Below are 21,566 nucleotides of genomic sequence, written 5' to 3'. Positions count from 1 at the left end.
CTGCAGGTGGGTGGGGTGGTGGGCAGGGCAGGGGGTGGGGTGGGGTGGGGTGGGATGGAGCAGACAGGATGAGGGTAGAGCAGGGGCAGGTGGGGGAGCAGGGCGGGGCTAGTTTTGGGGCACTCGGTCTCTAAAAGGTTCACCATCACTACCCTATACCATTTCAAACAAATGGCTGTCCAGTCTCTTCTTTAAAACTTCCAGTGTTGGAGCATTCACAGCTTCTGGAGGCAGGTTGTTCCACTGGTTAATTGTTCTAACTGTCAGGAAGTTTCTCCTTAGTTCTAGGTTGTTTCTCTCGATTAGTTTCCATCCATTGCTTCTTGTCCTGCCTTCAGGCGCTTTGGAAAATAGCTTGACTCTCTTCTTTGTGGCAGCCCCTGAGATATTGGAACACTGCTATCATGTCCCCCCTCGTCTTTCTCTTCATTAAACTAGACATACCCAATTCCAGCAGCCGTTCCTTATATGCTTTAGCCTCCAGTCCCCTAATCATCTTTGTTGCTCTTCTCTGCCCTCTTTCTAGAGTCTCAACATCTTGCTGATGTATCCATGAGGCTACCAGGTCTGGAGAAAAACAGTATTCAAAAAACCCTCTCAATATAAAAGAAGCACTGCTGGATCTTACCAAAGCAAATCTTATTCTTAACCCTCTTTCTTGGAGGCCAGTGATATTCAGCCTTCTACTATTATTGAGCTCAGTGCTGATACTCATATAGTTAACTCTTATGAGAGATGTATCCCATTGTCTTTTCTTCTGCTATAGTCATCTTGTGGTGATGAATTTCATAAACCAGAACATATTATCTCTCTTTTTAAAAAATTGGATGTACTGTACATCCAATTAGTTTTACTGAGCAACTCCAGATTGTTTTTTCCCCCTTGCATAGCCTTTACTTGAAATAACTGGATCCAAATTTTTCCTTTAAAGAGAAGAGCCTATCTTGTTAGCTTAAATGGGAAAGAGATGTTAAAATTCATTTGGGACCTTATTTTTGTTTAGATTTTACATATCCTTTTGGGGGAAGGCATGGTTTTGTTCAATTTACATTTACATTTACATTTTTTATTTAAAACTATTTTGTTGGTGTGTTATTTTGATCTATCTGGCTGCATTTACCTTCAGATATTGGTATATTTTTCTGTATAGGTTTAAGTATTATTGGTCTTTGATTCTACATAACAAAGTTGATGTTAAAATGGCTTTAATTTGCCATATCCAATTGGCCATTTGGATGATATGCATGTTTAGAACAAGCATTTGTCCTAACTTTGCTTCTTTTTCCTCCTAAAAATTATATGTATAAGAAATTGTGAGCATGCACTTATGCTCATTCTGAACTTGGCAAGATGATTTTATGCTGCCTGCCATTCCAACCAAGCATGCAGCATTTGGAGGACACCAGGCTGGAGTAGCGGACCTGAAGACTAGAACCTACGAGTTGTTGAGCTTTCCTTGTTTTAGCTTTTCGACTCTGGTTGTTCTGTATCATACTGTCCTCCCTCCCATCTTATTACCAATATTTAGCCTTTTGCATAATGTATAATGTATACAATTTGGTTTCTGTAATTTGTTGGAAGTTCTGTATGTTGATATTTATGGATCAATTTTCCTTCCCATTTCCCTAGGCCAAAATAATAGATGAGGATTTTAGTCAGTAATGATTTGACTATTTGTAATCGCATATTTCAAAAGTTTTGCTTCCTCCTGAAATCTAGTCTAACTAGCTCTCTGGTGACCTTCTAAAACTAGCTGTTGCTGTGCATGTCTTCATTTTATAGACCAGAGGTGAGGAGTGTTCCCTATCTTTGACTGGCTTTTTCAAAAAAAATAAAAAATAAAAGCCATTTTACATACTACCCAGAAGACAGAACAACCTCTCCTTTTGGGAGAGGACCTTGTGCGGTAGCCCTTTCATTGTCACTTCAGGTTTCATTGTCTGAAATGCTTCCCCCAGGTAAAACTGTGCTTTTTGTCTCCTCAGTTGCGAGGGAGATATTAATAATCCTCAAGATTTGCAAAGTAAAATAAATCTTAAGATTTAGGTGATCATGCTATAATACTCAGAATGACTCTAGAATATTGACTATTGGGGAAACTAATTTTTTTTTTAAAAAAACTGGTTTGGAAGCAAGGAGTAACTGACTAACTAAAACAGGAAGCAAATAGCAGTTTACATTGCAAAATTTTATACAGGTTCAATTTCTTCCTCTATATCAGGAATAGATAATCTATGGGCTTCTGGCAGCCTCTACTATTTTATTGTGTGTGACTTCCAAAGACAGTGACCTTGTGCTGCTGAAATATGAAGGTACATTTTTGCTTTAAAAACCCCAAAGAAACAAGGAACATATTAAATCGCTAGTAGGGGTTAATGCACCTATTTTAATAAAACAACAACACTATGTCTCAAATTCTTTTGAAGTGAAACATGAAAACTACAATTTGTGTCAGTGGGAACAATCAATTCACTTCCTGCAAAATACACATTTTTATTCCCAATGTGTTCTGAGTACATGCTTTGTTGTTTTTATTTAGCTTAGATCAAGAATATACCACAGTGTTTGAAGAAATATAAAAACTCGAATGAGCATACTCTTGGAAGTATAAATTGGATTGACTTGCTTAACAGTGAGAATGAAATGAAATTTTTAACCATCTCTGCTTACAATGCTGTAGAATTGACCATCTTCTACATTTCCCTTTCTTTGGTTCACTATCTCAGTTTGGAGATTGTAAAAAGCACTTTTTGAAGATTTTCCCCTTTGCTGGTGCTTGAGAAGGGGAGAGAGCCTTCCATCAGCCATATTGATTTCATCTTTTTTGCCATGAATGCTTAAGCCACTGCTTATACCAAGTAATTGGATTATTGTTTCTCTGGAATCTTTCACATCTGTAATATGTTACTCTTTTTTTTTCATGCATAGATTTATCTCCCCCCCTTCCCTTTGAAAATAAAAAGGAAACATGAATATGAAGCTACCTACTGGACCACCTGTCTATTTTATCACTTATTTATTTTTTAGCATCCAGTGATTTTTCTCTTTCAGTTGTGAAAGCTGCGTGGAGCTGCTGTTTGTTCGGGGAGCTGGGAATTGCCAAGAGTGTGATACCCCTTTGCGGAAGAGCAACTTCAGAGTACAACTCTTTGAGGATCCAGCTGTTGACAAGGAGGTGGAAATCCGTAAGAAGGTGCTGAAAATGTAAGTATCAGAAAGCCTCAATTAAGAGAAGCCACTTCTTTTTTTGTTTGTGTTTTCAAATTCATTTTAGCCATGTTTGTGAAAAGGGTTTGTTTAAAATATTTGCAAAATATTCTTATCTCGATCTCAATATATTGCTCAGGAAAGTATTTTTTCTGTTTTCTGGTATTTTTCTTTGTTTTTTTTAATACAAAATAGGGCAGAGCAATGCACAGAAACAAAGAAACAAAGACACCTGATTTGTGCATAAATATCATTCCATATGACAATATTTCAGGCAGGAAACTTCAATTCTTTCTCTTAGTTCTGATGTGTTGGGAGTTTTAATATTGGTTGTTAACATGAATACAAGCTAATTCTGTGACTGCCAGCAGTTTGATTCTCATCGGCTTAAGGTTGACTCAGCCTTACATCCTTCTGAGGTCGGTAAAATGAGGACCCAGATTATTGGGGACAATGTGCTGACTCTGTAAACTGCTTAGAGCTGCAAAGCACTATGCAGCAGTATAATAAGTCTAAGTGCTATTGCTATTATGTGGAATTAACTAAAACCAGCAAAGTTGCTGAGCATAAAAACTAGTAAGGATGGTATTTTTACTTTTTTTTCCTTATTGCTCTTTAGCTAACTTATCATAATCATTTAAAAATATGAGTCATTACCTGGCTTCAGGCTTATATGATCTTGTTCAAGACCTTTAAATGAAATAACAAACTTGAGATTATAATTTTCTTAGCTCTTTAGATCCCTTTTATCCATTTGTCATTCCTCTATTCTGCTGTCTTTGGGGAAGCGTTTTTATTAGCTGCTGACTCACTCAAGGTTCAGAAAAGATCAGTTTAGATAAAGTCTGAGTGCTTGGCTTCTCAGAAAGGATGAAGACAGAATGTCAGAAGTTTATATTTTTGAATGCCCAGATATAATCCTATTTTTTTTTGTATGTCTCTTTGCAAAGATACAATAAAAGAGAGGATGACTTCCCCAGCTTAGGAGAATACAACGATTTCCTGGAAGAAGTGGAAGAAATTGGTAAGTTCTAATGTGTGCATATTTGATGCCCTGCATGCTTTTATTTCCTCATTGAATGTTAAAGCTGAGCCTCTCTTCACTGATCTTTATTGGAGCACTTGCTGATTGGCTAATTACTTTCTCCTTGCATTTTTAATCAAGAGCTCTTCAATTGGAGGGATGCATCTGAGTAATAAATGTTTCTAGCAGTCATAGTAAGGATGGGTTGTGGTATGGTGGGAAACACATACAGCAGATGTGGTTATAAAAATGCCTTGTAGGTTATTGCTGGGACTGCAAAAGAGAAACTCCCTCCAAAGAAAAAGGGGAAGGAGTACCATTCGGTTCTTAATCTTGGCTTCCATTTGCCTTTATTCACCGTGACAGTAGCCATATGGCCCCCCTGTAATCCTCTTGCTGCTTCAAGTACAGTAGCTGGGAGGACTCAAGACATTTGACCCTACATACATTTTGGCAATGTATTTATGGGGCTAATGCAGAAGGACAGAAGTTAAAGAGCAAGATGATGTCTCTTTTTTCTCTCCTTCTTTGTTGGATTTCAGGCCTACAGATGCTATAGCTTGGGGGCTGTCTCATTTTGTTGGCAATTGTAACAGAACATTCTCATTGGGGAATGTTGACTTAAAGGATTGGGTGGGAAATAGGATCTTTCTTCCATTGGAGACCAAGGCATGTTAATAGGGGAGAGATGTATGTGCTCTTTGAGGTCTTGTTAATATTTAATGCCTTCCCTCTATTTATGGCTATACTCCAGTGAGCTTTTAGTGTGCATATTTCAATCGAATCCTCCTCTCCTTACCCTGCACAGAATTTATCCGAGTATAGGTGGCGAGATATGCATGACCTTTGGGGCTGAGTTCGCCCAAACCTTTCCCTTTAAGAAGTCCCCTGGATCTACATTAGCTCTTGCTTGCTATCTGGGCATTAAAGTTTGCTCTTGGTTTTACTTTTCTCTTTTTGTTTCTGCCCCTGCTCTTAACTGTATCATAAAAAGAAGTCAAAAGTGGGTAATAGTAAGCAAATTAATGTAAGTACAAATTATTTCACACGGTTGTGACTTGCAGTGCCACTGTTATTTATTTTACTTTCAGTAGTCCTGTTTCTTATTGTATTCAAAAAAATAATCAAGCTGTAATAAGTTCCTGTGCTCAGTCACTCAAGCCCTGGTCATGTCTTGCTTGGACTACTGCAATGCGCTCTACATGAGGCTACCCTTGAAGAATATTCAGATGCTGCATCTGGCATAGAATTTAACTGCGAAAAACACTTCTTGGAGCCCCTAAGGTAGCCCATGCTCCACTGCTGTTCCACGAGTTGCACTGGTTGCCAGTTTGCTTCCGGGTCCAGGTGTTGGTTATCATCTTTAAGGCCCTTCATAGCATGGGTCCAGGTTACCAGGTTAGATGGGTGAGTTACATTGGTAGAAGGGGCATGCTGCAGACTCCATCGGTCAGGGAATTCCAGCTGGCGGGGTCCAGGGGAAGAGCCTTTTCAGATGTGTCTCCTGCCCTTTGGAACATTGTGTCCTTCGAGATGAAATCTGCGCCCATCCTTTTGGCCTTCCGAAAAGGCCTGAAGACTTGGCTCTGCCAAATGGTCTGGGATCCCAATGGGGATACGTCGTTCTGGTTAACGGAATGATAAGACCCCCCTTCACATCCCCCTCCCATATGCATTGTATTCTCTTCCTTCTCTTCCCTAACATTATTTTAAACTAATGTTATTGTTTTAATTTTTAATATATTTATTGGTTGTTAATGATTGTAAGCTTCCTAGAGTCATCACCAGGCTAGATGGATGGCATATAAGTTGAATAAAACAAACAAACACAAAACAAACAAATAAGCATTGACTGATCATTTTTGGACAAGAGAGCTGACACAGGCGAAGCAAAGCTGATATCAGGTGTGATCAGGCAAGGAGGGTGAGCTAACACGCCAATTCGCCTGAAGCAAGTATAGATGTCATTTTGATCAAAAATTAAGTTGTTCAAATTCTGAAGAGCCAGTTCAGACCTGGGAAGCCTTATACCAGTGTTTCTCAACCTTGACAATTTTAAGGCATGTGGACTTCAACTCCCAGAATTCCACAGCCAGCAATGCTGGCTGTGGAATTCTGGGAGTTGAAGTCCACATGCCTTAAAATTGTCAAGGTTGAGAAACACTGCCTTATACAGTGAGATGAAGGCCAATGATTCTTTTTGTCATCCAGTCTTGATGGGTGACAAGCAATAGTTCTTTCTGGCCGTTTCTGGAACCTGTGGTGCCAAAGAGCTTGAACAAAAGGCTAGCAGCTCCCTCTTCTGGTGAGGTAGCACACTGAGTGAGGGAGCTGGGCCTGAGCATCCCCAGCTCTGTGGTGGGAGATTTGTGCTGCAGCTGAACTGGGTTTTTTCCCCCCAGCACTACAAATTTGACTAGTGATTGTGTGTGTGGTTTTGAATGCATGCATACATACCTACCTCACACCACACAGCCTTACAAGTTAAATTGGAATTTTCTTCTTTTGATTTTGAGGGTTTTTTAAAGATATGAAAGTGGTATTAAAAACAATTTGCGTTGTGCTGTATCTTAACATCTTAAAGGCAGGCCAATATGTAAAAGAACGAAAGAGAGATGAACAAAATTACATTTGTCTACCTCCTTTTTTCTTGCTTCTTCGGATTGTGAAGGCCTAAGACAGGTTTATTTGGAAATGTATGTTGTGCTTCAGTGTGATCACATAAGAAAGACTTTTCTCAGTTGTCTACATAACAATCATCTGTACTAATGCCAACCTGAGAAATTTGCTTCCTGAAATAGAGTAACAAATGGGCCTTCATGGTCCACTGCATTATATCCTGTCCCAGCTTGACAAATGGGCATTCTGGGAATTGCAGTCCTAGCTTAACTGGAGGTGCTAAACTGTGAGAAGGTGTCACATGGGTGTCCAAAGCTAGTTATGTTAATTACCACTGAGAACATCCCATAGATGCTATTCCCTGATAAAAGGTTAAATGATAACATTCATTCATTCACTCATACATTCTATTTTGTGCCTTATTTTTCCATTCCTAGGTAACTCATAACTCATAAACAAAACACAATATTGATCAAGATTATAGGAAGTTATTATGGTATTAGCAGTATTTTTATTTAGTTATGTGCATGTATCTAAGAGTAGCACAATTTTATTTCTTTTCCTTCCACAAAAATAATCTTAGTTTTGTGAAAGAGATTATTTAGGCCAAAGTTATACCCAGTGAGTTTTCATGGCTGAGAATGAACTAGAACCACATGGGGAAGGTGGTTATTGTGATTAAAGGTGATACAACCCATTACAGAATCTAGTGGACAATTGCATTTCTATATTTTTCACATGTTGGATTATTTTGTTTATGAAATAACAAAATAGAGTAAACTTTATTTTATCTGTTCATTCCATTTTACATATTGGTAGAACTCACGTGAAGTTCTAATATCATTCAGTGGCATACTTACGCAAAAATCCAAAATGAAACAAACACCTTTTCACAGAACATTAACAGCTTGCTGGCTTTTTTATTCTAAACTTTGACAATCAGAAGTGGCTGCCTTATTCTGACCCCAGCCTGTAGTATAGCTGAACTATTTTCTGCATCCTTTCTAGCTTCCCAATATTCTTACAAGAATTGAGCAGTGTCTAGAACTGTACCCAGGATTCCAAGTATGGTTGAGCCAAAAGTTAACAATGTGGTATTATATAAGAAGCATAATGGGGAAAAATACAATCAAATCTAGACTTTGACTTCAGCATTGTTGAAGAATTCATTGCATTTCTAGAGACTTGCTTCTCTTCCTGTACAGTTGATAATGCTTGAATTTTGCATTTTTCACCCTTAGAATAATCCTGTGACCTATCTTTTCAGCAGTGACTACAATAACTAGGCTGTTGCTTGATAGAATTATGGAACAACTTAGGATAAAACAAAATTGAAATAAAAGTATGTGAATATAGATAATCTCACCACTAATTTTTAGAAGAAACATCTTCCAAAATTTCTAATAGTAACTATTATTTTAAAAATAGGAATATTTTGGGAAATATTATTTTTGGAACAAAGGCAGAGCTTTTAATGTTTACTGATATATAGCTGTCCTCCTTTCCTCTCCTCTCTTCTTCTCTTCCCTTCCCTCCCCTTCCCCATTGTTTTTTTTTTAATCAAAATTGATCCAGTATTCAACCTCACCAACAATGTTGATGTAGAAAGCACAAGAAAGAAAATGGAAATATACCAGAAAGAAAACAAAGAAGTTATTCATAAAAATAAGATTAAATTGGTAAGTTTTGTAGGGCTTGTTTGTGTCATTTTTTTTCTGAATTAATTGAAAGAAAGGAATTAATAGCAAAATATTTAAAAGCACCTGTTCCATCCGCTCATCCATTTTTTGAGTTCCTTTATCTGGTGACTTGAACATATAGGATATAGATATCTGCATTGTCATTTCAACAAACCACCAGGGAAAATAGAGTAGACTGAAGTATCCATGACATATAAGGAAAAACATGTTTGGTTTTTGGTATATTTGGTTTCCAGCTTTGCTTAGAATTCTTGAAACATGGATTTAATCTAATCTTTGATTGAACAAATAAGGGAGGTTCAGATCATTTGGACATGTTTCTATTGTTAGATTTGAATGAGATTTAGCCTATTTCTTAAGGAAATAAGATCTTGGTACCTTTATCTTGTTAGTCTGAAAAGGACGCTCATGAGATGACTTCTGTTATGGGAAAGGATGATATCAACTCCTATCTGTGTCAAGATACAAGAAACTTTATAATATCCTTGATGTCCATAGTTGACTTTTCCTAAGTGTAGATACTAGCTGCTTTTTTCCACGTTTTCTGTTGCCCTAGTCTTGTACCTTTAACAAGTTTCAGTTCAGAAGTATTAATTATTATGGTTCTGCTTAGTCTCGAGAACAAGATGAGCTGGAAGAGGCACTGGAGGTTGAAAGGCAGGAGAATGAACAGAGGCGGCTTCTTATACAAAAGGAGGAACAAATGCAACAGATGTTGAAGAGGAAGAATAAACAGGAACTTCTGGATAAGTTGGTAAGTAATGAAAGAGACAGGTTTAATAAGCAACTACATATTACTGACTTCTGAAACGGACTGATTATATTTCTCTTTTGTATGGTTTATTCCTTTTTTCCTACCACCAAAGAATAATACTAAAGGATTAACTCAGAGTTTTCCTTTATTATTCTTTTACTTCTTGCAATCATTGCAGCTCTTTCCTTATGAAATTCAAGAAACATCTGTAATCTTTATTTCTTAGACAGTCCTATGGAATAGATTATTAACAGCTTAACAAAAACTGAGACTATATAGGGATTTGAATACTAGTATTTTTACTCTATACTGGTTGAATGAGCTGGAGTAGAATATTGGATTTCTGCTGAGAACTGGTTTTTCTGCCTTTTCTCTTTTCTCTCTCTTCGTAATTAGTTGTCAGTTCAACACACACACACACACACACACACACACACACACACACACACACACACACAGGATTATGGATATATTTTAAACCTAAATTGAAAGGTGGGAGAGTAAGGCAGGAGCCAACTACATCTACAAAAACTATTAAGGCAGCTGAAGCTATCACCCTTATCTCAAAATTGGCAGAGTTGGTAGGTAACCTGGCAGCAGAGAGCATCCTTGGAAAGACTACTCACCAACCAGTTAGCATGGAAAAATACACTGAGTGGAGCCAAGTGGTTTGCTGATTGCTTCTTTTGTTAGCTAGGGTAGAGAGGAGGAGGAGGAGGAGTTGGAGTTGTTTGGCTTCAAAGTTGATGGACATGTATCTGGAGCTGAATTCTTATAAATAACAGTTTCAAAGCTAGAAGGGGAAATGCTTCTCTTTAACTTAAGCAAGCCTGTTGAAGTAAGGAAGGGGAAATTGCATGCTGGCTCTTCCCAGCCTTTATCCCATAGTATATTTTTTTAAGCTGTGGGGGAATTTTTTTACAGTTTAAAATAACTAAATGAAGGATATATTTCTTCTAAATCTCATTTCCCACCCCTCTTCAGTCTTTATATAAAATATTTCCAAATCAGCTTCAGCTTGAAAGAATGTAAAAAAAGCAAACAAAAATGGGCTATTCCAACATCTAAAATCTCAAATAGTTATATTCAAAACAACAAATGATTTTGAATTTTTGCTTGCAGAATAAGAGAAAATAGAGTGAAAATAAACTGAACGTATGAGGGCTGAGGAAAATAGCAGTCCTTTCTTTGATGTAACATTTAGGAAAACTTACCATTGACTAGCCTCATGATGTTTTCTATTTCTATCAAATGCCCACTCCACATTATCTGCTGAAATCTTCAAGTCACTAGTAAATTCCATTAGCTTTTGTAGGAGAGCTAGATACACAAAAATCATTTTGAATTGAGGCTCAGCATTCCAGGAAATGTTTAGTAACTAGCAGTACAAAAGGGGGAAAAGTATAATTGTGATGGATGGGGAATGTTCATTTGCACTGTGCAATCTGCAACTACCTAGGGTTTGACCTACTAGTCTGCAATATACAGAAAAACTCATTAAGTCATGCTCCAGAGATGGCTGTCCAACCTCCTTTTAAAATTCTCCAGAGAAAGAAGTTACAATCTTCTTAGGTAGCCTGTTCCATTGCTGTATAGATCTTACAATCAATTGACATTGAAAATGAAAGAAAAAGAAGACTCAGTTTATTTTAGAACATGGGATACTTTTTATCATTGGCTAGAAAAATGAGGTAGAGAGAAAGGAACTTAATATGTATTAGTAAACTAGGTATTGAAATCCAGACAATATGTTGCTGACAATATATTAAGCACTAAAGTGCTTCTATCAATTTTGTTAACCTCCTCTGAGTTGGTTCTAATTTGTCAATGTTCTTTTGTAAATATAGTGACTATACAAAGTATTCCAGGTATGTCTCATCATTGTAGAGCCAAAGGAATAAAGATTTATTTATTTAACTTGTAGGACTGCATAAACATCAGTGACTCAAGATGTCATGCAATAACATTTAAAACATCACAAAATGGAGTTGGGCAAACCTTCCAATTTTGTGTTATCTGCAAATTTGATAAGCAGGTATCAATTCCATTTTCCAGGTTACTAATAAAATGTTGAATAATATGGTTCCAAGATAGATCCTTAATTACTAGCTTGATGTAGAACCATTAATCCTGATTCTCATAATTAGTCAGTTAACTGCTGTCTCTTTAGTGTTGTACCATCTAAATCATATTTTAACAACTTGTCAATGAGAATATTATGTAGAACCTTGTCTAAAGTTTGCTGAAATTTAGGTAGCTTATATCCATAGCATTCCTCTTATCCACCAAAATATTTACTTTGTTAAAGGTGACAGTGAGCTTTATTTAATATGACTTATTTTTTTTGCAAAATCCTGCTGACTCTTAGAAATCACGATGGTTTCAAATGACCTACTTTATTACTGGCTGTAACACCTTTTTAGGTACTGATGTGAGGCTCAGTGGGATTCTCTATTTTCCCCTTTCTTGAAAAGGAGGGGCCACATTTGTTCTTTTCTCGTCCTTCGGCATCTCCCCAATTCCATAGGTCTCTTCAAAGTTAAATAATAAAGGACCTGACAATGTTTAGTCATCTTTCAGTATTCTAAGATGCATTTCATAAGGGTCTGAGGACTTGATTCCTACTGCATTTACCATATTTTATGTTTCTTTTAATGTATTTTTGTTTCCATATAAGCATACTCTTGGTCACAGTAATTTATTTATTTTTTCACATTAATTCCTCACAACAAATGATATACTACCCACTAGGTTTCTACCAGTAATTGTGCGCTTTAAAATTTCTTCAACCATTTCCCCATCTTTGCACATGTGCAAATGTAGCTGCCACATTGTTAATAGGTTTGATTAAACATTTTTTGGTGAAACCAGCCAATGGCTTTGTTTTAATGAAATGACCGACTGTCATTTATTAACAATATTTATCGCAAATATCTCAGATGGGGTGTATCAAAGTCATACTCAAAAAAGAATAAAAATACTACATCTAATTAAATCTTCAGTAAGCAGTCTTTTGGATGATCCTCTAGAAGAGATCATGAGGGTATAGGGAAGGGGAAGATCTGTTTGGTCAAAGTTCAGCTGGCCAAAGTTCAGCCAGTAAATAATATACCCTGGACTTCATCCAGAATCTTGGCTAGTTTTTTTGAAGGAGCCAACCTCTGGGTAGGAAGTTCTATAATCTAAGTTGAGAGATGGTGACTAGCTCCACACTCAGCTTGCTTTATAACTAAGAGAGGATTTTATTTTAGTTCCTCTTCATTGTAGTCTTATACTATAATCAGAGAGAGCACAGTCTCTCACCATATTGGCCCTCCCAAAGGAGGGTTTCTCTATCCCGGCTAAGTGGAAGAATACTGATCATACCTTTTGCTCTCATGTGGCAAGGAAGGAACTATATAGGAAGTATTCCTGAAAGTAGATGTACCTTACATATAATTAGACTATAAAGGTCAATTCAAAATAGCTTTATCATTAACAGTTTACTTTTTATAATGACTTAAGAGAGGAAAAGGAGGGAAAGCTTATAGTGAGTCACCAAAGTGTTTCCAACTCAAATTTAAACGCTCTTTTAATTTAGATGAGCTGAACATTATTTTCTTATAAAGCAATTGGTTTTATGGGAAATCCATTTTGCCAAATGCCTTGCAAAAAAGAGCAGTTATAAATAATCTTTAGAAAATGACCAAAATAGGTAATTGAAAGACCTCTGGGTACACATCGTTACTAAACATATCTATTGTAAGTACGTTGTTAATGACCGAAAGGTAAAGTGAAGGGCAGGAGTTTGTGTTATTTTCTTCCCCTAAGGCAAATACTGTCAATCTTTTTTGTTTAAGGCCAACTTCAAAAGTTAATTATTGTGAAGAAAAATATTTTGAAGAATATTCCTAATTCTGAAATGTGTTTAAATATTCTAAAATAGTTGTATTAGTAGTAAGGATTTTCAATATTCTCCTCAAGTACAAATTCTCATTCAATAATAGTAATTATTTTTTTCCCTGTTCATTCTTGTCCAGTTCTCACAGACTGCCTGGATAAATCCCTGTAGTTTTTTGGGCAAGGTTTTTCAGAAGCGGTTTGCCATTGCCTCCTTCCTAGGGCTAAGAGAAAGTGACTGGCCCAAGCTCACTCAGTTGCTTTTGTGCCCAAGGAGGGACTACAGTTTATGTTTTCTTGGTTTCCAGTCTGGATGCCACTACACCAAACTGCCTACTAATGTATAGATATATGTATTTTGGTGCTCTTTTGCTGTTAAAGTAGAATCACCCATTACCTTAAAAACAACTAAGCCTAAGCACATATTTTATCCCATAACTGGACACATTTTCTGTTTGTTGTGCGATAAGGAGATCATTTATGCATTTCAAAAATCATAGTAAGCCAACAGTTCCATTACATGAACAGGAAATTATATTTCTTCCCTAATCTCTCAAGAATTATAGCAAGTAGATCAACCAATTCTTTCACATTATGAAATGTGTGATATGTACTGCACAGTTTGTGAAATAAATATCAATTAGAATACCAACTGGAAAATATTTTGAAAAAAATGCTTCATTTGAAATAATGGCAAACCCTTGTTTATGTTACTCTAAATATTTTATGGTAAGTGGACTCGGGTTCTAATTCTGTTTCAGTAAGCTGGAATCTTTATTCAATTGCTCCAGTTTTTTAAAGGGCATCAAAAAGAGATACTTAATGTTAATAATATCTAATAAAAAAACGACACAATCATATGTATTTTTCTATTCTTCCTCTCTGCCCCCATTCCTGCTGTGCTGCAGCATCATGGGTTTGTGTGTGTGTCTGCTGTTGTTTTTGTTGCTGGAAAGTATGAATGAAGAATACTAAGAGTATATGCCATGCCAAGAATATATACTCCCATCAGAATCACCCAAGGTGTGAAGGTCATCCCAGTTGCCTAGCTGTATCAAGTAGGCAGTTATATCTGGTAGCAGGAGGAAGATAATCACACAACAGCAAAGATGATTTCATGCTGCACGAGAGAAGAGGTGGCATACCATTTCTGTATTTTATCAAGAAAATTAGATGGATGGAGCATGTAAAGCTTTATGTATGTATGTACTGTATGTATGTATGTATGCATGCATGTATGAGTTTATGTGTTTGTTTGTTTATGTATGTATGTATGTATGTATGTATGTATGAATGTATGTATGTATTTATGTATTTATAACCTTTAACTGCTCAGTAGCCAAAGCTTTGTTTTAGTTATTACAATTAAACATGCTAAACATACAATTTGAGTGAAAGCATATACAATAAAATCAAATGATATATAAAATAAAATAATAAGTAGCACTAAGCGTTAGTAATTCAAAATGAAAAGCAATATGAATTATAACACTAATAAAAACAATTAAAATATAGTTAAAAATGCAATTAAAATTTAAAATAAAAAGAGTTTGGAAAATAGTAAGCTATTCGTCTGGCATTGAAATGATTCTAAGGTGGGTGCCAGTCAAGCCTCTTTGGGGAGGGCATTCCATATAGGTTGCCATCACAGAAAAAGATTTCTCACTTTCAGAGCCACCCACACCTCCTTTGGTGGTGGGATCTGGAGGAGGACCTCATTAGAAGATCTTAAGGTCTGAGTAGGTATATACATAAGAAGATCTTCCTTCAAGTAACCTGGTCTTATCCTGTTTAGGGCTTTAATGACCAAAACTGGCACTTTGAATTGGGTCTGGAAATCAACCAGTAACCACTGACAATGTAGTTTCAGTTGATCAGGTCATCATGATACTGAGGAAGAACTGAGTATCTTTCTGACTACGTACTAATCGTGTTTATGACATGGATAGGTTACAACTTTCAGAATGCCTAGTTGATGTTGACATACAGAAAAGAGAATCTGAAACTGTAAAGGTAGAATTAAAGTGGAAATATGGAATGTTACAAGCCTGAACATTGGAAACCTCAAAATACTGAAAGGAATTTGCCTGTTGACATCTTAAGCAACAGTGAATTGAAATGTATGGGGATTGGACATTTTCACTCAGAAAACAAACATTTGACTATTCAGGATCAAAAAATAAAGAAGGAACTATGGTGCTTTCATAGTTAGGAATGGTATAGCAACAGCAATACTTAGGTACAGTACAGTTATACTAGTTGGATTCTGTGAATACCCCTTTAATATACAATTTATGTTCCATTCACTGATGCAGAATAAGAGGTTGACAAGTTTTATGGTCAAGTGCAATCTGAAATTGATGCAATAGGCAAGCAGGATGTGCTACTTGTGGTTGGAGACAAGATCAGCAAACTTGGAAATAGTAAGAGCAAAGTAATAGTTCTGTATGATTTAAGAAACAGAAATAAAGCATGAGAATAACTTAACAGCTTCTGCCAATCCGGTGATTTTTTTCATTGCTAACACAGTCTTCAGATAATCAAGACACCACCTATATAAATAGACATCACCAGGTAGAGTACACAGAAATCAAATTGACTATATTATTTACACAAGGAGGTGGAAGAGCTCAGTTATAACAGCAACAATGTACCCAGAGGCTGACTGCAGAACACACCATAATCTATTCATAGGCAAGTTCCAAGTTAAGCTAAAGTGGAAGAAGAAAATCAACTACCTTCCGTGATATGATTTTGAGCTTATGTCCACCCTTTTCAAAGAAAACTTTAGGAAACACTTTAAGTCTTGAAACTAATTCACCGGAGGAAACATTGAGTGAAATTTTATTTGCCTTTTGCTAGCCTGGGTGATATTATTATGCTGTCCTAAGTTTTAAGTAAGTTTTTGAGCAACTCTGTTGACCATTTGAATCAATGGGCGCACTGTTTTGTATTAAAGAGGTTGTCTTGCTTTTATGCATAGAAATTATTAAAGGAGAAAATCTATATATATATATATATAAATAAAAATATAAATGTTCGTTTGTTCAAAATCTTAAATCTCCGAAAGTTCTTCACCGATTGCTTTGAAATTTTGACACAACGTTGTATTCGAATACGTGCGTGTTTTTATATACCTATATTATATAGATGTCACACCTGTGACAGGTAAAAACATGCTTTTTTGAAAAACAGCGCCATCTGTTGGACGTAAAAGCAACACACGCTTTTACCAGACTCAGCCACAGCAATGCGTGGCTGGGTACAGCTGGTAACTAATAAAGAAGAAATCTCATTGTGTGAGATGACTGATGAGAATAACTTTCAAACAGCCTCAAATAAAATCCATTGAAGAACCAAACCGGATGGAAGTTTTGGATCCAGCTTAGATGACTTTCTGTGCTGCTTCTTTTTAGAATTGTTAATTCTAATTATTATGACTTTAAAAGTGATACTAATTACACGCTTATGTAATTATTAGAATAATGGTCCTATTTTAGTACATTTGTCTTTTTGGTTATTGCATTTTATTACATTTTTGTTAATGCAGAATCTATAAAAATATGTTTATAAGGTTTTTTTTTAATTTAACGAGACTAATGAATCTTTCTTCTATTAGTAAAAATGACCATTTTGTGGTAAACCGGGAGTATTGAGCTTCATTCTTCTGGAAATGGCCAGAGAAAGCCATTTTTGAGAAAGGTGCAATTTGTTGTTCTAGGAATACATGACAGTAATGGTGGATGGTTTATGGCTTTTAAATATTTTACTCTCTGTTTTTAATTTTGATTGTAGGAAAGTTCTCATCTGCCAGCTTCTTTGCTGTTAGCCCAGCATAAAGATCGGTCTACACAGCTAGAAATGCAACTGGAGATTCCCAAACCTGTCAAACCAGTGGCATTTTCAACAGGCATCAAAATGGTAAGATACAAACAACTTTCTCTGTGTATAAGAGAATTATTTTTTCCTTTTCCAATCTGAGTTTGGAACAATAAATTAAATTCTAGATTCACTGTAGCACTTAAGTTGTGATTAACTGATTAGAAGACAGGGATAAAGAAAACAGAATTGTATACTAATTAACTTCCAAGGTCCCTTCCAACTTTATTATTATTATTATTATTATTATTATTATTATTATTATTATTATTATTATTATTATTATTATTATTAATTTTGGTGAGTCAACAACCTTAAAGCAGTTGCAATTGAAAAGACAGAAAAAAGGCTTACATAACATCTGAAATGTTATTTTGGCCTCAGTCTTGAAGGATTGACAGTCCTATTCTTTAAGAAATATGGATGATAATAGTGTGAAATAGCTCTAAAAGAATCTCTCCAGAGTTCAACTAGATTTGGTATATGTTTATTTTCTCATAAAAATTGACAGTTCCTTGGCTGTGCTACAGATTGTATGTACTCTTTTTTTTTTTATCAACGATCAGCATTCATTCTTGACTGGCTTTGGACATAACATTAATCTTTGATATAACTATGAAGAAATAATACTTTTTATTTCTATTTTCAATTAATCTTGATTATACAGATATGCAGACATATATTCAATCTTGACAGTGGTTTAGGACATTTCTCCAACCTAGTGATCTCCAGTTGCATTGGATTACAACAATCTGTTGGTAAATAGTTACAGCTCTTATGCTTGGGAAAGGCTGAGTTAAAGAGGAAGGCTTTCTTCCATATAGTATCAACCTTGTGAACTCTCAAGTTTCCTCTTTCCATTATGTATTCAAAATGGACATATATGTATGTGTATATATATGTATGTATATAGCATGTGTATATGTGTGTATGGGTATATATATATACTTTCTTTTGAGAGTGGACAACAGAATTTCATTTTTAATGTGTGCCAGTATGCTCAGAGTAAAAAAATGACAATGAAGATTATCTTATCTTTCTCTTATATCATAAAATATGTTGGTAAATGTTTTTTGATAGAAGGAATCATTGAACATTCTTCGGGAAAAGAGCAGATTCTTGCTAGCAGGAAGATTTATTTTAAAAGGTTTTTTAAAAGAAAACTTTTATTTGGTATTATTTATTTCTCTTGAAGTATGACAGTAATGATAATCTTGCAGTTTTCTCAGTTTTACTTTGCAGAGGTTGTCATAAAAGTCAAGATAACTTCTGTCTGCCTCTTAGAAGTGGGACTGCCATTACATGGTTGCAACCGCCATCCTGAATCTGTTAATCTCCCTTGACATCTTTGAACTGAGTACTGTTTTAAATGTATTATTTCATATTTACATTTCTCTTTTGTGATCTTTCTTTTGAATACCAAGAAAGGATAACACAGGACAAGTTGTTGATCAGGCCCAGAATTAGTGTTCACTTGTCTTAGCTCAGTTTAATATAACTCTGTTATTGCTAACTGCAGTTGTATCCTGCCTTTCTCAGAGAGATTGTGGTAGTTTACATGAGAGGGGAGGTAGAGAGGTCTCTCCTGATTTCATCCCTACAACAATAGCTTGGTGAAGTAGAATGGGCTGAAAAAAAATAACTGGCTCAAAGGCTGATACTTAAGCATCTCACTACATTAGCTCTCTTTTAATAAATAAGGTACTACTATACATAAATAGATTTGAGCTGTGTGCTGAAAAGTGTCATTAGATCAATTTTGAAAAAAAATGTATGCTAACTTGCCAACTAATATATAGAATTGTTTAATTAGTTTAAGGATTACTAGAACTTGTTGTAAAGGCAGTTGACACAATTAGCTTATTTTAGCTTCTATTCTTTCCCATTCTGAGGGCCAATTTAAGTGTGTTGCAGTAGTACTGGGCCTCAGAAAGTAGGAGCAGGGACACTTCCCAGTTTCCCCACATGTCATCCCTTAACTCCTTATGCCAGATATAGCTTAGCCTGTAATATTCTCTATACTATTAATTTTTTAAAAAAAATGGTGATGTGACAATGGATGTCGGTGCTGTGACGACTGAGAATTAGTAGCCATTTTACTTTTGCTTTTAATGTGCCTTTTCTATTCTTTTAGAGTTCAGATGTAGAAGGGGGGATGGGGTGAATGCTTGAGGGTTTAGCTAGCCATAACAATGTAGAAATGTGGGAACTCAAGGACATTGTCTGATAAGGTTTTGGTGGGCTGAGGAGCTGGAGAGAAAAACCTGATAATTGGTGAACATGATTTATGACAGCTTTTGTGGGGTGGGAATTGCAACTTGTTACTTTGTATCTGGGGGGAGGGAAGCTCAATCTTGGGTTCAACTATGTAAGTGCCGATACTTTGTATCCTAATAAAATGTTCTTTAAGGAAGAATTCTTGCCTTGAAGTTCTTTTACTGATTTCATCTGTCGGAACCATGACATATAGTTGTAAAAAAAATCCTTAACATTGCTTTCTTGTAGAATGTTCATCTTTCTGTCATCATATCTTCCCTTCTTGGAATCACTGCCTATCTTGTGGAGAATATATTGATGGCCACTTTAGCCCTGTAGTTGCTATGAGCTTAGTCAATATCCAGCCATGCCACTACCACTCCACTGCCCAATCAGCTCCCTCCCTCCTGTTGTTAGGTCTGGGGAGGGACTGAGATGTCTGCTGCTTTGCCAATCTGGACTCCTTGCCATTCTCCAATGAGGGGATGGGGGTGAAATTGCTGCTAGGGAACCTGGCTACAGTGGGTCTGATATTTCTCTTCTCCCATCTTACCTGCTGCCTCTTATTTCTGTTGAGGAAAAGGATGCAAGGGAGAGAGGGATATTTAACATCTCATTTTGTAGAATCAATTTCTGTGTTAATCTAGGTCAGTGGTTCTCAACCTTTTTAATGCCGCGACCCCAACCGGTCGTAAGTCGAGGACTACCCAACCGGTCGTAAGTCGAGGACTTTCCCTGCCCGGGAGCGCCGCACATGCGTGGTTCCGCCCCCTGCACCTGCCGAGGCATAGCTGGCAAGCGGCAGAGACGGAGCAGGCCGACCACCAGCTGGCCCAGCCCAAGGGAGGTAAGGCACCTGCCGGAAAAGGGGGGAAAAATGGCGGACAAAAAAAATGGCGGACAGCCTTGCTTGGCGACCCCCATGAAATGGTCGATCGACCCCAAATGGGGTCCCGACCCACAGGTTGAGAACCACTGATCTAGCTGGACGGGGGCTAAATGTGAGGTTGCATTGTGCCCACAAATTTCTTACATATTCCCTATTTTTTCCTCCATATTTTAGTAAAAAGTAATGCTTGAAACTACTCTGAACAGTACTTTCCTTTTTATTAAAAAAAAATGCTATTAGACTTAGAGCCATGAGCTATTTATCTTTGAGTTAGACAAATGAAGCGAAATCCTCAGCTAAAACCAAGGTTCTGATTTTGTGTCAATGGACCTCATTTATAAGTAATTATAAATATATGAAACTGCATTTATACCCATACATTTGTTATTTTTGATTCTTTCTATTTGTATTTCTTTCTCTACTCATCTCCCTGTTCTTTAACTTTGAGCTGAAAAAGTCTTAAGGGTAGATTTGATCTTTCTTGCTTTCTTAGGTTCCCAAATGAATACATATGAGTCAGTTTTCATAATCAGACTATTGGTCTGTCTGACCACTGGTTCATTTAGCGCCATATTATCCATTCTAATTGGCTGGTATTAGTTTTCTTTCACCCTGAACAGAAGTCTTGCCAATTCCAATACTTGGGTTTCCTTAAATTGGAATTGCAAGACTTGAATCTGGGTTGCTGTGAATGTAAAATATTTGTTCAACACTGACCTATGACCCTACCTTGAAAACCGATGCCACGCTGTCTAGGATAAGAATGAAAAAACGGAATCCAGCAAAATGACTGGATGCTTCCCAAGTTTACATCTGGAGTACAGGTGAACTCAATCTGGAGGAGAGTCCACGCAATCGGAGTTCTTGTTCTAAGTCATTTCTTCCTGACTTGCTTCCTCCGGCTTTCAGCCAATATTCTTGTTGTGCCCTGTGCACATCTTGCTCTCTAATTCAGCCTGAGTGAAGCTTTTGAGGGGAAATATGTCAATATGAATGCCTTGTAGGCTGAAAATTTTCAGTCCCTGATCTAAGGGTTTCTTTGGTTGAATATATTATTACTGCCACATTATGAACCATAATGCTTGGCATGTCACAAAACAATAAAAACAAAAAACGCAAACAACCAGCGCCCAGGGCAACACTCTCCCACACATCAACAGGGGGGGCAGAGGTCAACCTCGAGGTGCCTCACTTGTGGGGTACCACAGGGGTCGGTCCTCTCGCCTCTCCTGTTCAACATTTATATGAAGCCACTGGGTGAGATCATCCGTGGTTTCGGGGTGGAGTTTCATCAGTACGCAGATGACACCCAGCTGTACATCTCCACCCCGGACCACCCCAACGATGCCGCGGAAGTGA

At 36.8% G+C, this 21,566-nt stretch overlaps 1 protein-coding gene across 1 annotated transcript in view; it reads left to right on the top strand.

Moving 5' to 3' along the window:
• MNAT1 (MNAT1 component of CDK activating kinase) overlaps positions 1–21,566 on the top strand; it is a 104,710-nt gene that overhangs the window by 36,946 nt on the left and 46,198 nt on the right. The window contains exons 2-6 of the mRNA XM_015819897.1: positions 3,052–3,204; positions 4,158–4,231; positions 8,426–8,529; positions 9,164–9,304; positions 16,979–17,104. Of these exons, the coding sequence (XP_015675383.1) occupies positions 3,052–3,204; positions 4,158–4,231; positions 8,426–8,529; positions 9,164–9,304; positions 16,979–17,104 (598 nt within the window). The remainder of the gene's footprint in view (positions 1–3,051; positions 3,205–4,157; positions 4,232–8,425; positions 8,530–9,163; positions 9,305–16,978; positions 17,105–21,566) is intronic.

Source organism: Protobothrops mucrosquamatus, unplaced genomic scaffold (genome assembly GCF_001527695.2).
Source record: "Protobothrops mucrosquamatus isolate PMUCROS unplaced genomic scaffold, P.Mucros_1.0 scaffold1014, whole genome shotgun sequence".
Classification (NCBI taxonomy): domain Eukaryota; kingdom Metazoa; phylum Chordata; class Lepidosauria; order Squamata; family Viperidae; genus Protobothrops; species Protobothrops mucrosquamatus.
This window is presented reverse-complemented; position numbering and strand designations above follow the sequence as displayed.